Source organism: Filicampus tigris, chromosome 3 (assembly GCF_054856515.1).
Source record: "Filicampus tigris isolate MCC_2025a chromosome 3, RoL_Ftig_1.0, whole genome shotgun sequence".
NCBI lineage: Eukaryota > Metazoa > Chordata > Actinopteri > Syngnathiformes > Syngnathidae > Filicampus > Filicampus tigris.
Genome location: NC_141219.1, coordinates 6,348,875 through 6,364,726, shown reverse-complemented (window position 1 = coordinate 6,364,726; position 15,852 = coordinate 6,348,875). Strand labels below are relative to the sequence as shown.

Here is a 15,852-nt window from a genome sequence, read left to right as displayed (position 1 = left end):
TGATCTTTTCCAATGCGTTCGCGGTCTGAACGGCCAGGTCACATTCATAATGTAATATGAACGCTTACACACACAAAAAAAATTAGATTTTAAAAAAAAATCAGAATTTAGCATTAAGACCTGCGGTGTGAACCTAGCCTTATTGGCCAGGTTCCTGATGTCACTCACTACGTCACACTCCTCAAAGGCACACATACAATGCTGCAACTGTTGTGACTTGGCTTGTCCAAACATACAGTAGGCCAAAAAATTCAAAAATTAAAATACTTCTGCATTCATGTATCCATACACTTTCAAGCAGAACAAATTATTTTGACATGCGCATATTTACCAAATATACCAGAAGTAGTAATCGAAGAAGATTTACCAAATATACCAGAAGTAGTAGTAGAAGAAGCCGTAGCGACTTTCGTGTCAACAAAACATCGCTCCGTCCATTTGTACTTTAAACATTAGCGTTAATTTGCATATTTTTCCCGTTTGCGTTGTTACATCGAGTTAACATTCCAATCAGGCATTTCATTCGAATAAATCTGTCCATGTAAACATAGCCAATGAGACGGCATTGTCTTTGAACGACAGGACGGGTTGATCTCGGCACACCCGCGGAGAGGAGCGTCAAACCATCTTCTATCGCCCCCTCCTCGTTATCCCATTTCGGGCCAGCAGGGGACACGAGGGCCTAACCCTCAGGGGCCCATACAAATGGAAATGACTATCAACGCGCTCTGACTGTTCCAGTTCTGCACGCAGAAGTGGAAGTAACGTAGCAGCCGTGATGCTAATGATGTCACAGTGTCGTGCTAATGACGATTAGCATCATAACGCTGCTCAATAAATAGAACTGCGTTGTTAAAACAACACATGGCAGACATTTTGTCACTTGAATCAACTTAGGAAATTAATGTTGCACATCTTGAATTGTCAATTTTAACATCTGCCATATTATTACTGAGCACTGTGAGCAGCCAGGACACATGCATGTACTTTTTTAGTCACTATGCTGCTAGCTATAAAACACTGACTTGATTTATAGTTTTAATTGCCAACTTCTGTCTTCTTTTATTATGATTATTAATATTATTGTTGACTAATACTATTACTATACTATATTAATACTAATACTAATATAGTATTATGCTTTCCTGTAGGTATGGTGTCTATATGGGAATGAGATGTGTTGTGCTTGTGCCAAGCATACATTTTGGAATTTTGGCCAAGAAAAATTCAATCTTGGTTTCATCGGATCATATTGCATTTGTATTATTATTTTCCTGTATTTATTCTCTGTCAACATACTCTTGCACCGCCGCGGGTCTCCTTTCTCTTCTAAATATAATATTACCACCTTGTGCTTCTTCCCCTTACAAGACCCATAATTCTTCTGGTCACATGACTCCCCACAGATGTGCAGTAATCACTAGTTTGGGGCTTCTGGCCACTCGGCTTCCCCCTGGCCCCCCTCTCCCCCCTTGTCTTTATGGCGTGTAGGCACTTAGTCATTTGCGTCATAATGTCATGGTAGGAAACCTTAAAAGCAGTTTATGAAGAGGCCAGTTCAGGATATTCAGTGAACGGGCTTGTACAAGAAAAAGACACCGTTATTGACCAGGCGGATCGATGTGCGTTCAAATGCAAGAAGAAGCTGATGGACCTTTTGTTTTGTAGCCTCTTGCCTCTGATTTGCGGCATTCCCACCAAAGATAGCAAAATCGTTCAGGGGACTAGCTGTCAATCAAATAAAGACCATTGGTGTACCTACTATTTTACTTACCTACAACTCTCACCACCCTAACCAACAAACCTTATATACTACACAACATCCCAACTTTATTGGAAATGGGGTTTGTACATGTGCACTTCTAATGCATCAAATCCTCCATATGCCATTTATTTTTAAGACGAATGTTTTAAGATGAATTTATAATGATATTTTACTTTTTTTGGATCATAATTTACAGTTTGCACTTTTTGGTTCATTATTAGCAATCATAAGCATTTGGGGGGGTGGGGGGTTACTCGCTATTTACAACAGAGCTTTGTGGCTTTTCACGCTTACGGCATGTTTTTTTTTTTTTTGCACGTCGGTTTTCCATAATTTTCTAATACAATTTTCATTTACCTTGACATAGTCATAACCGAATCGTCATCTAGTCTAGACTCACTTATACTCTTTGATGTGTACAAGAAAGAGAGAGACAAGTATAAGTGACAGTTTTCTTGGTTGAAAGTAACTAATTGCACCTTTGTAAGTTGGAAAATGAAATGAAATGCAGTGCAAAGGAAAGACGGCCGATACGGCGTGTGATATATTAGGCTTCACAAGACTAATCCTTTTGATGAATAGTCACATAGCACCGCTCGAGGGCGAGGGAAATTTTCCGAGGAACGATGACAGCGTATGCTATCTCTTGACGAGGTTGTAAAAACTCCAAACGGGGATGAAAAGATGAGCAAAACGAAGGTGACTGATTAAAGCGCCCTGACCTCTCCGTCCCTACAGCTCAGCTTTGACTTCTATTTTAAGACACTGCTGCATTGATATGATTGTCGATCAGAATACTTAGGTACATGCGTGGATTGTAACTGTCATGTGAAGATAACTTGGAGGTTGAATTGTTGAATTAATGTACACTACAGTCTTGATGAGTGGAAGACTTGATGCTATACACACACACAACCAGTTTTGCTGGATTTGACTGCAGCGTTCGATGCGATGGACCATGGTATTGTTTTGACTCGTTTGCAGCACCAAGTGGGCATTAGTGGAAACGCTCTTGAGTGGTTTAAATCCTATTTGGCTGGCAGGACTTTTCTTGTTAGCCTAGTCCCGCTCTGCCCCGCTATCGTATGGTGTTCCGCAGGCTTCTATTTTGGGGCCCTTGCTGTTCTCGTTGCATTTACTGCCCTTGAGTTCCATCCTTCGAAAACACGATATTTCCGTCCAACTGCTATGCGGATGACTGTCAAATCTATGTCCCGCTGAGCAAAAAAGACACTTTCTCCTTTGGACCACTTTTGTCCTGTCCAAAGGACATCAACTTGTTGTAACATTGTTATTTTGTTTTTGTATGTAAAGTGCTTTGTTACAGCTGTAGCTGTTGTGAAATGCGCGATATAAATAAAGTTGTATGGTATTGTATTGTATATTCAGATATATTATCATATATAACATGCATGATCATCCAGTCGATTTCCTCGCTTCTTCGGCGCATTGTTAATAAATCTTATGGACCTCTCATACCAAGCTGACTCTGTCTGGAAAAGAACCTTGTTCATTCACAACGTGTGTGTGTGTGTGTGTGTGCGCGCGCGTGCTGTCAAATCAGAGTGTGTCATGCGTCCGCATGAAATGTAGGCTAGAGGAAGTTTACGTTCCACACAAATTAGAAAGACTCGGGCTCAAAGCGTCCGCTCCACAGCGAGCCCAGTCGTGTTTTGACAACACCAGCTTCCCTTTTGTCGGCCTTCTGTTTATTTTACAACCTGCTAGTCGGCTGTGTCAGACACACACATTTACGCACAGGGCACACACACTGATACCCAAACACACACGCTCTCACCAAAGGCCAAAGGTCAGTGGGTCAGTGGGTTGATGTGTGTGTTTACGTATTACAGTGTGTGCCCGCAATTCTGATGGGAATTAGTGGATATAGACAATGAATTACTGCCCTAACAACCCGAAATGTAACTAATTACCTCTGCCAAACTGAAGCACAAAGGCAGCTTGTTGGACTGGGCAATGTGGTCTTAAAAATACATTTTTCACAGTCATTTTACCTCTAATTTTAATGGATTTATTTCCCCCTTTCACTTACTGTACAGCAAAAGAAAATTACATTGTCCTTCTAGGGACGGGCATTGTAAATTAGCATTAGCTATAAATACTGTGAATTGGAGATTGTTTTTTCAATTAACTATGTTGTGGCATCTGTCCTTATTCAAATAAACATGAAATGAAGTATTCTAAAAAAAAATGTGTTCCTGTTGGTTTTTTTTGCGTCGTCTTGGGTTCACGTTTTTTGTCCTGTTACCAAACAATGTTTTTTCACTTCAGTATTAACTTGCATGAACTTCCAGAGAAAATGTGATTTTCTTTACAGATAAAAAAATGCTTTGTTTCGGGAGAAAATTTCTCTGTAAGCAAAACATGCAGGTAAACATGGCCCTTAACAATTTATACCAGCTCTCTCACACTCTTTTCGAATGTAGAATTTAACAGCCGAGGCAAGGCCACCTTGGCAAAACATTTGCGACTTGGAAGCGTATACCTTGGCTAAATCACTGCTTTTGCAATGTAAATAGGGGCAACATGTCTTTGCCATCGACTCCGTAAATAACTTTCACTTGGCTTCTTTCTTTTCCAATGGAAAACAATTTATTTCAAACTATTCCACTCAAATGATCGGTTTCTTACTGGGAGCTCAGCCTGCTAGTCAACTAATTAATTGGCGGAGGTAATTAATTGTTTGCATTGTGTGTGTCTCCCAGTCAGGTTTGATCCGCGTGTCTGAGCACGACTACTTGATCTCGCCTCTACCTCAGCATCTGGCCAAACGTCACAACTACAGCGCACCCGACGGTCACCAGCCACACGTCATCTACAAACGCTCCGCCGAACACGTGGTCCGCCAACAAGCTGGCGACCCGTCAGGTCTTGGCCCGTCCACGCAGCACCAGGAACAACAACCGCCCCGGGACCGCCATCAACACCCGGACGACCAAAACGGGCACACCGAAAGGCAGCATTTCTGTGGGCGCCGCAAGCAATGTATGTAAGGGAACTTCATTTTCCTTCTACTTAACATATTGTGAAAGTACAACTGTGGATAGAAAAAGGAAATATGGCCAAATATGAGGCTTCCCTCTTGCGATCCTACCTCCTCTAGCCCGGACATGAAGAAGATGGGCGATTGTTGTTAACAACCTTACCAGGACTTGCTCAAAATTCCTGCATCTCTTTTACTGCTGCTATTGCCTTCTTGACTGCCTCCCTGAACAGTTCTTCTCATCATTTTTTTTTCTGTAGTGCCATATTTCCTCGACTTGATTTTGCCTGTCTTCAGTATTTTCCATAATGTATTCATGCATTCTTTTGCACTTGTTTATTTGTATTTCCCCTATTTTTTTATTTTGTCTTCAATTGAGTTGTAAAGGTTGTGGGTCCCACTAATTGTTGAAAAAAATTCGAAATGATTTCTTTCAATGTCAATGATTTACACCTGGCATCTGAATAGGGGGTTGCTGACTTTTTGTATGCGCTGTAAGGCAAGGCAAGGCAGCTTTATTTATATAGTGCATTTCATCCCCAAGGTAGCTCAGTGTGCTTCATATAGTTAAAAATACAAGGCATTTACAAACAGCCTTTAAGAAGCATTTAAAACATTTAAATGTAACGTCAAGGAATAAATTAAACAAGATTTGGGGGAAAAAATGATGATAGAAATGCTTTAAAAGACCTTAATCATAGGTATGCGGGGGGATCATAGTTTGAAACCTGAATTTACACTTTACTCAGCTCTGTTAGCAGTTTATTCCATTTGCGTGCAGCATAACAGCGAAATGCTGATTCACAATGTTTGTTTGAACTCTGGGCTCCAGTCATTTTAACTACTAACATTCCTTTCCCTTCCCTTCTCTTTACTTCCCTACCCTCCCAATTTCCTTCAATACCTACCTACCTGCCTGCCTACCTACCTTAGTCGATACACTGTACATTGCTCTTGCAGGCCAGTATTGCCTAACTTAATGGCAACTCACCCTCATTACACATTGTAAACATATTAATTTGCTTGAGAAAAGAAATACAATAATCCCACCCTACAAGGGCGATAAAGACATGCTTGGTGTAGAAGAACTCCAACAACAGTCGTGCTGACCCCAAATACTCTTCTGGCTGAATGGACCAAAATGCTTCTCATCCTCACAGACACTCCCAAGCCTCCCAGTGAGGACCCTTTCCTGATGCCGGATGAGTTCGCCATGCCTGACGACGAGGGCCCGGGAAGGCCAAGGCGGTCCCCTATTGACTCCAACCGGGTGGGAGGTCTCAATGTGGAGACCCTGGTGGTGGCGGACAGGAAGATGCTGGAGAAACACGGACAGGAGAACGTCACCACCTACGTCCTCACCGTCATGAACATGGTCAGTGTCAAAGAGGGAAGACAGTTGTGGGAGTCAATAATTTGGAATGTTTCCAACAAAACAATACAGTTCTATTTTGTAAAGAACTGGACTGTATTACAGTAACTGTTATCCTCAGAAAAGAAAGATGGTACAGGTCGAATAATTTGGGACCCTTAACCATAGATACAAACTATCTACCTACCTAACTAATCTTGCTTGACTATACTAAAATGATCACCGTTCCTTAATTTCCCTTACGATATTCCTACATACCCACCTTTCTTTACTTCTGTACCTGCAAACTACCCATATACTTACAAATACAGATTGTATATTTTGGGACCATCTCAGTCGTAGGACCATTGGTTTTAGAATTTCGTTTACTCTTAGAGTACAAACACAGAGAACACAAGTCATTAGTCCTCACGGGTCGGACCGTACCGTACTGTACTTAAGCTCTGCCTTTCGTTTTGAAAAATGTGGTTTCGCAGTGGCGCCGGTGGCTTCTTCCCATTCTCCTAAATGCAGCGCTTGTTCAATCCCTGAGTGCATCAATGACAAAGTCTTTCCACATTTTCGTCTCTGGTCATCCTGTGTGTATTTGGCCGTGACGACATGCTACCAGGCAAACACACGGTGGTAACTGATTTTAGAGTTGGCTCATTTGTTGAGTTAACAGCCACTTTTACTGCTCTTTTTTTCCTTCAGGTTTCCAGTCTTTTCAAAGACGGCACCATCGGGACAGACATCAACATTGTGGTAGTTAGCTTATTGCTACTGGAACAGGACCCGGTGAGTGCACTGGCTCATACTGTAACTCTGCAAATATACAGTAATAGTAGGATAGGGACCAAGCCCTGCCGTGAATTGCGTAAAATCCGTAAATGTTTGCAATTGACTATATTAGTCATTTAAACCCAAAATATAAAACTATGATGACCAAACATTTTACATTACCCTTAAAATGTGGTTTACAGATTACAGTATTTGATTTTGAAAAAAATAAATACATCTTGTGGCACCTTGGGGAATTTCAGAAAGAGCTCAAAAACTGCTATTAGGTGAGTTTTTCAGTGAATTACTGGGGTTAGGTTTTACAGAAAGAAAAAACAGGACTTGGCGAATTAGTGAACAGTCAACGTGATTATTCGGGGGATTAAGCTGCTTGGTTACAAGATTCTGCTCATGTATTTCTTCTCAACAACAACAGCTGGGCCTGACCATCAATCACCATGCTGACCAGTCGCTCAACAGCTTCTGCCAGTGGCAGTCGGGCCTGGTGGGCAAGAGCGGTAAGCGGCACGACCACGCCGTCCTCCTCACTGGGCTGGACATCTGCTCCTGGAAGAACGAGCCCTGCGACACCCTGGGTAAGGCAACCGGCCAAGCCCAACTTCCCGTTCTCCGTTTTTGGTTTTAGTGTGTTTTTACACCTGAATGTCTGAACTAGTTTCTGCTGCTCTATAAAGATGAGGTTGTTAGGTTTGGTTGCCACGTGCCAGTTGCTGACCTGCTCTGTCGACGCGTGACAGCAGGGTTCCCACGGGTGCTTCACATTCATAAAAATTTCATTTGAAACGTCGCACGTTCAAGAGTTGAAAAGTGCTCGCCGTTTGATTTGCATACTATTGCTATAGTGCCAACAGAAGAAAAGACAGCTCTAAATGTAAATGTAAGTAGGTTAAACGCTACATTCTAAAAACAGTTGGGTTAAAAATCAAATCAAATCTAATAGGGAACGATCCACTACTTGGGTCAATTTGACCCGACTTTCTTGTTTTGTTTTTGCAGAAAACAACCCAAAGATTGAGTAGTTTTGTACAAAGCAACCCCAGGAATTGGGCTGTTTTGTACAAAACAACGCAACGAAGGTGGGTCAAATTGACCCAATTAGTGGATCGGTCCATTTTTTACCCAAATTTTCTCCCCTCCGTACTGTACACGATTCAGGTCTTTTAAGCATTTTTAAAATCAATTTCCTTGAGTAATTTTAGTAAGCCACTTTTGGCCTCTTTGCTTTGCCTTTGAATGTTTTAACTGTTTTGTTTCTACATGCTTTACAGTAAGTGTGCTTTTCATTGTGTGAAGCACATTAGTCGCCTTGTGTATGAAATATGCTATATGAAAAGCTGCCTTGCTTGGCCTTTTGGGTTGCAAGTGCGAGTTTCAAGCTAGAGTAATGATTTCCAGCCAAGGTTAGGGATACAAATTCGTGTTTCAAGCAAAAAGTGGATTTTCAGATTCCCTTTTCATGCTAAGGTTAGAGTTTAAAGCAAAGGTTAAGGTGTCAAATTAGCATTTTAAGCAAAGTTTCAAATTTGGCTTTCAAGCCACTGTTAAGGTTCGGAGTCAGGGTTTCAAACAAAGGCTAGGGTTTGAAATGGCATTTAAAGCCGGGGTTAGGGTTTGAAGATAGGGTTAGGATTTTAGGTTGCTTTCAAGCCAGAATTAGCATTTCCTGTCACAGTTAGCGTCTCAATCCACCCATCCATTTTCTACACCGCTTATCTCGATTAGGGTCATGGTTGTACTAGAGGCTATCCCAGCTGACTTTGGGCGAATGGGCGTAGTACACCCAGGACTGGACGCTAGCCAAACACAGCAGTTGGGGTTTCAAGTTATTCAACCCAGGATTCAACTTAGGCGTTTAAGCCAGGGTTAGGTTTTCAAGCAAGGGTTATGGTTTCAAACAGGACACAGGAAAAAATGTATACACGCCTTATGTGCTTGTTTCTTCTTTATTTAACATACCACATCTTATAGGGCCTTGCTTGCGTATTGCTTCACAAATCTGGCATGACATCAAATCCCACTCAGTTGCTAATAGTCCAGGATTTAGTCCTTTTAATTTGCCCTTCCCATCGTACCCTCAAGAGATGGATGGATGGACGGACGAATGGAGTGACCTCGGGTAATTGCTGGAAAGTCTTAACCGTCCTACCCAGGGAGTCTCCCATGTCTGCTTGGAAGTCATTTGGGTCCAGACTGCGGTCCGAGGCACATTTTCATTCCTGTTATTTTGGTTTGGATCAAACTAAAATGTCTGGACTGAGTGAGCAAGGTGGATGTAGTTGCACTCTTGTGGAACAGGCGTGGCATTGATGCCTGTTTATAAGGAAGGCTAAAGAACAGTCAAAACTTGGTAAAGTTGCACCTATAAGCAGACAGGTCTATTATATTGGGACAATCAAAAAATACAGGGACCCATGCTTGGACGTTTTGGTTTGAACCAGCAAATTTGGGAAAATTCCAGGGCTGTGACAAACTCAGACTTGGGAACCTGACGAAATTTCGCCCCAATCGAAAACAAGAACACTAAAAGCTTGGGGACGCTTAGTTGAGACGCTTTTTTGCCTGAGCATTTAATGCCGGTGATACAGGGTGTCAAATGTGATGATTGTTTTCAGGATTCACCATGAAAAAGAGGTGCGATGCTACATTCTTGAATCATGTTGACCCCAACGCCAGTTTCACCAATCGGTATGAATTTTCGGTGGGCATGTCTATCCTAACCGGCAGCACAAAAACTCTCAAGGACCTATACTTGAAATTGAACACAAAGTCATCCATTTTGTTGTGAAGCAGCCATGGGAGAATTCCAGGACTATGAAAAACTCCAAAGCAACTATTTGGGGAGACTTTCAGGTCACTTTCTTTGATGAACACCTACTAGTGAATTTTTATCCACATAAGCCCCAATAGGAAGCAGGTATCCTCAACAGATGGTCGACAATAAATTGCAAGGTTTTTTCTGCCTACCTTATATACATAGATGGAAAATGTCATGAAAAATTGATGACAATTTTTCGGAATCTCCATAAAAAAAGAATTCACTCTTGTATAACAGAGCAGGCCCCGACACCAGTTTCACCAATCGATACAAAAAAATATATTCTCAAGAACCCATTTTGGGCGAATTCCAGGTCTATTCGGCATACATGGCATACTTGACAGATGGCCAATGCTAAATGATGATGTTTTTTTTGTTGTTTTTCAAACTATTTAACGTGGGTGGAGCATCTATGTCTAAGTTTGACGATCATTCACCATGAAAACGGGGTACAACGACGTGTCCATCACTGGATTATACACGTTTTGCCTCGTCTTCATTCCGAGTCATTCTTCTGTCCTTAGGTTTTGCTCCAATCAGCGGTATGTGCAGCAAATACAGGAGCTGCACCATCAATGAGGACACGGGGCTGGGACTGGCGTTCACCGTCGCTCACGAGTCCGGACACAAGTATGTCTGTCGCGCCTCACAGTGACAACGTTTAAGCAGCCAAGTGGCGGAAATTGCAATAGTAGTACTGGAAGCAGATGAAGCCTCGGCGTTATCGACCGAGAGGATCCTCAGACGTCACCCGCAGAGGCACAAACGCGTTTTGACCTGCCGATATAACGTCCACAATCGACTGTTGGAGAGAATAGCCCAAGGCGGACGCCGCTCTGTTTGTGTTTGCGTTTCCATCGAGATACAAGTTTGATTGGTTGAATTTACTTTGTGTTTTTTTTTTAATGGTTAAACTCGTCTGCCTGCCTGGCACTCGCCCAACACAAACCTTGAACATGTTCTCTGCTGCTCTTCACCAGGCTGCTTAAGTGTCAAAAAGGCATGAAAGCGTGTTGAGTCCTGAGATAAAGTGGGCCAGAAAAGCAACACTGTGATGCAAGGAATATAACGAACCCTCACTATTTGCAAGGGTTAGGGATCAAGAACAGCTGCGAATAGCAAAAATTGAAATAATAGATGCTCACCCCTCATTTTTTTAATTACCTACAGTATTAGTTTAATACCCTAAATACACCACAATCTATTTGCCCAAAACAGTAATATTATTTCAAACACACCATATTTAGCCTCTCTGTACACTGAATACGATATTAACAATACTTACGTTGGAATATAACATTCCAACAAATTAAAAACTAATTTGTGTTTTTTTTTAAATGAATCTCATTTGTATATCCATATTAAAAGCCAAATTTTAAATTTTAAATTTAAAACCCATACTGAGACTGCACACCCTATCCCTAGTTTAAAACCCTCATTTGAAACCATAACCTTATCTTGAAACCCTAATTTGACTTGAAAATCTAATATGAACTACAGTATATGATATGAAATCTGAATTTGAAACTTGAATTTTGCTTGAAACCATAATGTGAAATCCCATCCATTGTTTTAAAACCCAACCCTGGCTGAAAAATTCTAGTGTGCCTGAAACTTGAAAGCTTGATTTGAAATCCATGCCCAGTCTTGAAACCTTAATTTGAAACCCTAACACTAACTGGAAACCCTATCTTGAAAACCTGTTTTAAACCCCTAGTTTTAAACCTTAAAAGAGACTTGAAACCAGTTTGAAAAAGGTTTCATACCTTCACTTCAAATTATTGCTTGTTTGTTTATTTTTTTGCTTTAGTTTCGGGATGATACATGACGGTGAGGGTAACCCCTGTCGCAAAACCGAGGGCAACATCATGTCGCCCACCCTTGCCGGTAACAACGGGGTGTTCTCTTGGTCCATCTGCAGCCGCCAGTACCTCAGCCGGTTCCTTGGGTAGGCATGATCGTGATCCCACCATTGGTTGAATGGTTTTTGTCGATTGTAATTGTGATGCGTCGTCCAGGACGACTCAGGCGTCCTGTCTGGTGGACGAACCCAAACAGATTGGTCAATACAAATATCCCGAGAAGCTTCCCGGGCAGCTGTATGATGCAGACACGCAGTGCAAGTGGCAGTTTGGCTCCAAGGCGAAGTTATGCAGGCTTGACTTTGTTAAGGTAAGCTCGGAAAAATCTTCTTAACTTAATTTATGTGGACTTCTACCGTCCCTCTACTCATCCTGTGAAAAGCAGTAAACTTAGCGGTCGAACCAGTCCCAATTTTCCATATCGTCCCTGTCCTGCGAAAAACACTTATGTCCAATTTTGGAAATATTTTTAAATTTCATGTTAATGCGAGGTCTATAATGGGGAAACACCAGTCACGTAAAAATAAGAAAATTGAAAAAAAAATGGACATAAGTGTTTTTCACAGGACAGCGACGATATTTTTGTCCCTCATTGGTTCATATGCTACAGTATTTAAATCTTGTCTGCTGCAGGATTTTATACTTTTTAGCTCTTCCATTCCCAAATCCGCTCCTTACAACCATTTCCTTCGAGACCTTTCTAATCTTCATCTTTCGTGAACATCATTAAGCAATAATTCCGACAAGTCTTTTTGTCACAAAGTTTCTGAAAGTTATCTTCGGGAGGATTCTAGCCTTTACCAAGGGGAAATTCTTAAAACCATATACTAACCTTCCTGAAATTCTCCTTACAACACTGTCTCAACAGCTGGGATTAGGTGGCAGTACACTAATCCCGAAATTCCAAATGTTGGTCTGTTAGTGGCTCTTCCGCTCTTGGAATCGAACACTTTTTTTTTTTTTTTTGCAAAGTTTTGGTTCATTAATGGTTTGTCTGCTCTTGAGATCTTCAGCATGTAGCTTTTGCCCTTCCAGTCCCCAGGAAAAAAGTACTTCAAGCCAGGTTCAAAATATATTTTCTGAATTTAACCTTAAAAGGACTCCAAGATACGTATTTTCACAAATCTTTTGGTCTTTTGATCTTCTGCTTTTTTGGTCTTCAGCTTGTTCCTAGCCATTTCCATATTTTGGTACTTTGATGGTTCCTCTTCTTTTAAAATTGTTGGTCAGCAGCAGAATTCTGGCTAGTCCCTTCCTTAAAACTAAATCGAGACCCTCCTGAACGTCACCTTAAATGGACTTCAAGCCATTCCTACATTATCCTTGCTCCAGTTTTTGTCCGTTAAAGGGTCTTTAGCGTTTTTGGTACTCGGTATGATTCCAGACTTTGCCTTTTCAGTCCAAGGGAAATTCTCTGAAACCAAGTCCAGAATCTTTTGAATGTAACCTCATGTAGAGTTGAACTCACATCTGTACTAACCCTATATTGTTTAGTGGTCTTTGTGTCTGGAGCAGGATTCTAGCGTCTCCCCTTTACTCCCTAAGACAAATCTTTAAAGCCAAGTCCAGAACCTCTTGAACTTCACCTCAAGCCTTTCACACACTCGCCTCACTCTTTGCATTGCATTAAATACAACATCCATAGAATAGTCCTGGCACTTATGGACCAGAACAATCCCACAGCTACAAGTGTTTGGGACCATTAGGAACTTCCAGTAATGAGCACCCCTGTCATACAGGATCCAAGTATTGTTGTCCTTACAATGTCAATGATGTCCTACTAAACGGGCGCTTTATTAATTGCCGTGATCTTTGCCAAACAGCCCAAGACCCCCTGTGTTTTACTCCTGGTTTGAATTCCCTCAATGGCAGACCCCTTCTACGCCAGTCAAGCCCTGTGGGCTAGGTGAAGTCTTTATGTAGGTTGCTATTCAAATGGAAATACTGCTTGGCCTCTTAGCGCTGGGAAATAGACTCAGACAAATGGTATAGCTAGCGAATTAGCGCACGACACTTCATTGTGGCTATTCAGGGCACTTCAAAGGGTGTTTACATTATCATGACCTCTTAAAAGAGGGTTTCTTCTTGAAAATAGGGGTGGCTAGGTACAAAACATTAAAATGGGTGTCTTTTATTTAAAACACAGTGACTGTAAGGCTAATGTTGCTTGAAAACTAACATTGGCTTCAAACCCTAACTTTAGACCCTCAACCTATCTTGAAAACCTGTATTTGAAACCTGAATTTGAAACTCGAAATACTGATTTGAAGACCTAAGCCATCTTTAAAATTCTAACCTTTGTTAAACTCGTTCCAAGGGTTGCAACCGTAATTTGAAGGCCCAACTCGGGCTAAAACCCACATTTGGGCGTTGAATTTGAAAATCTCCTTTGAAACCCTAATGCAGGATTGACAATATTCCGACCTTGAACCCTTATTTTGAAACTCTAACCTACTGGTAGGCTTGGAACTCTAATTTGAAACCCTATACTTGGCTTCAAAGCTTTTAACAAAGTTGAAACCATTTTTTAAAACTCTAACACAGGTTTGAAACCCTAATTTGAATATGTCACTCCTATTGAAACCCTTATCTCATACCCTAATCTAGGCTTTTAAAGCCCTAACCCTTGCTTGAAACCCAAATTAAAATACCAAACTGTGTTTAAAACCATAACCCTCTCATGGAACTCGAACCCTGGCTTGAAACCATAAGTCTTGTTTGAAATCCAAACATTTACTTTTAACCCCAATATGAATACATGACCTGGCTTGAAACCCTAATTTGAAACCCTTACCTTATCTTGAAAACCTAAAACCTAAAGCAGGATCAATAATGTTATTTGAAACCCGACCTTAGTTGAAACCTGTTTTGAAACTGTAACCCAGGCTTGACACCTTCACACTTGTTTGAAACCCTAGGCCAGGGGTGTCAAAGTCCCCAAAGTCAAAAGTACATCACTGCTACTTTTGCGAGGCAGCTCGTACGCAAACACAGATGGAAAGAAATATATCACAGAAATAGTGTAACAAATTGGGTTATCTGTGTTGTGGTCGAATCTGTGTTTTGCCGGGTTGTGTTGTTTCCGAGGTTGGTGAATGCATCGCGCGGCTCGCTGGATTTGGGGGGGATGGAAGCGAGAGGAGCGGAGGAGGAGAGCCATTGCACTTTTTTGACTGAACGGTTGTCGTACTGTATTGGCGTCGGCTGCGGCCCACAGTAGCCGGTTGGACTAATAAAAACGTGATCATTAAACCACGTCTGTGTTCTTTGAAGACGCTACAATATATTTTAAAAGCGTGACGTCATCGGCAGGCGCGAAGGACCCGATCACATCTGCTACCCACACCGGCTTGCTGCGGTCTGCGGGCCGGATCTAATATTAAAGAAATATCATCCCAGGGGCCATAGAAAACATTTCTCGCGGGCCGGATGTGGCCCGCGGGCCTTGACTTTGACATATGCGCCCCAGGCCACACTTAAAACCCAAATTTGAAACCCTAAGCCTTGCTTGAAACCCTAACCCAGACGTGAAACCCTCATTTGAAACCCTAAGCCAGTTTGTAAGCTTATTTCACCCCGGCCCTCCGTCCCGGCTGCTTCCACGGGCTGGCTGCCAGCGTCGGCAGCCTGTCTCCCGATTGGAGGCTCTCCCTCTGTGCTCACTCACTCGCTCCGTTTCTGTATTGTTGGGTCAGATGACACACACAATTATAGCCCGTTTCATTAAAGAAGCGCACTGATTAGGTTTGACGTGCAGTCTTTTTTTAGGGGAGGCTCATTGTCGGGCTTATGGTGCAGGGGTGCACCATGGGCCCGACAATGAGCCTCCCTTCTGGCGCTGGCAGGGAGCAGCTGATGGCAGCGGTGGTAATGAAGTACAAATACTTTGTTACTGTAGTTATGATTTTTCTGGTATCTGTACTTTTATTTGAGTATTTATTCTCCTGATGATTCTTAACTTTTAATCCATATCTTTTCAGAACAGATATTTTGTACTTTTCTCGACCTCCTCGAATGACAACCGGACATTAAAAAAAAAAAGAATTGAGAGAGGTAAAATCTATTTAAGGTGAGATCTTGAGACAGACAACAGCGACATGGAGGAATTTGAACCAACTACTTATCATTGGCTAATTTGGCATTATTTTGTATGTTTTTTTTTGTTTTGATCATCCGGGTCATTTTGTAAGAACAGTCCTGATCATCCTGTAAGAATTTAGTGAGTTTTTATTTCTTCTTCTCAGTACGAGCACT

General features: G+C 41.8%; 1 protein-coding gene across 3 annotated transcripts in view; it reads left to right on the top strand.

Moving 5' to 3' along the window:
- The window catches only part of adamts18 (ADAM metallopeptidase with thrombospondin type 1 motif, 18), a 73,348-nt gene that overhangs the window by 23,754 nt on the left and 33,742 nt on the right, over positions 1-15,852 (top strand). For all 3 annotated transcript variants that reach the window (XM_086025808.1, XM_086025806.1, XM_086025807.1), the window contains exons 7-13: positions 4,492-4,771; positions 5,930-6,144; positions 6,835-6,918; positions 7,337-7,496; positions 10,261-10,366; positions 11,547-11,684; positions 11,755-11,908. In XM_086025808.1, the coding sequence (XP_085881934.1) occupies positions 4,492-4,771; positions 5,930-6,144; positions 6,835-6,918; positions 7,337-7,496; positions 10,261-10,366; positions 11,547-11,684; positions 11,755-11,908 (1,137 nt within the window). The remainder of the gene's footprint in view (positions 1-4,491; positions 4,772-5,929; positions 6,145-6,834; positions 6,919-7,336; positions 7,497-10,260; positions 10,367-11,546; positions 11,685-11,754; positions 11,909-15,852) is intronic.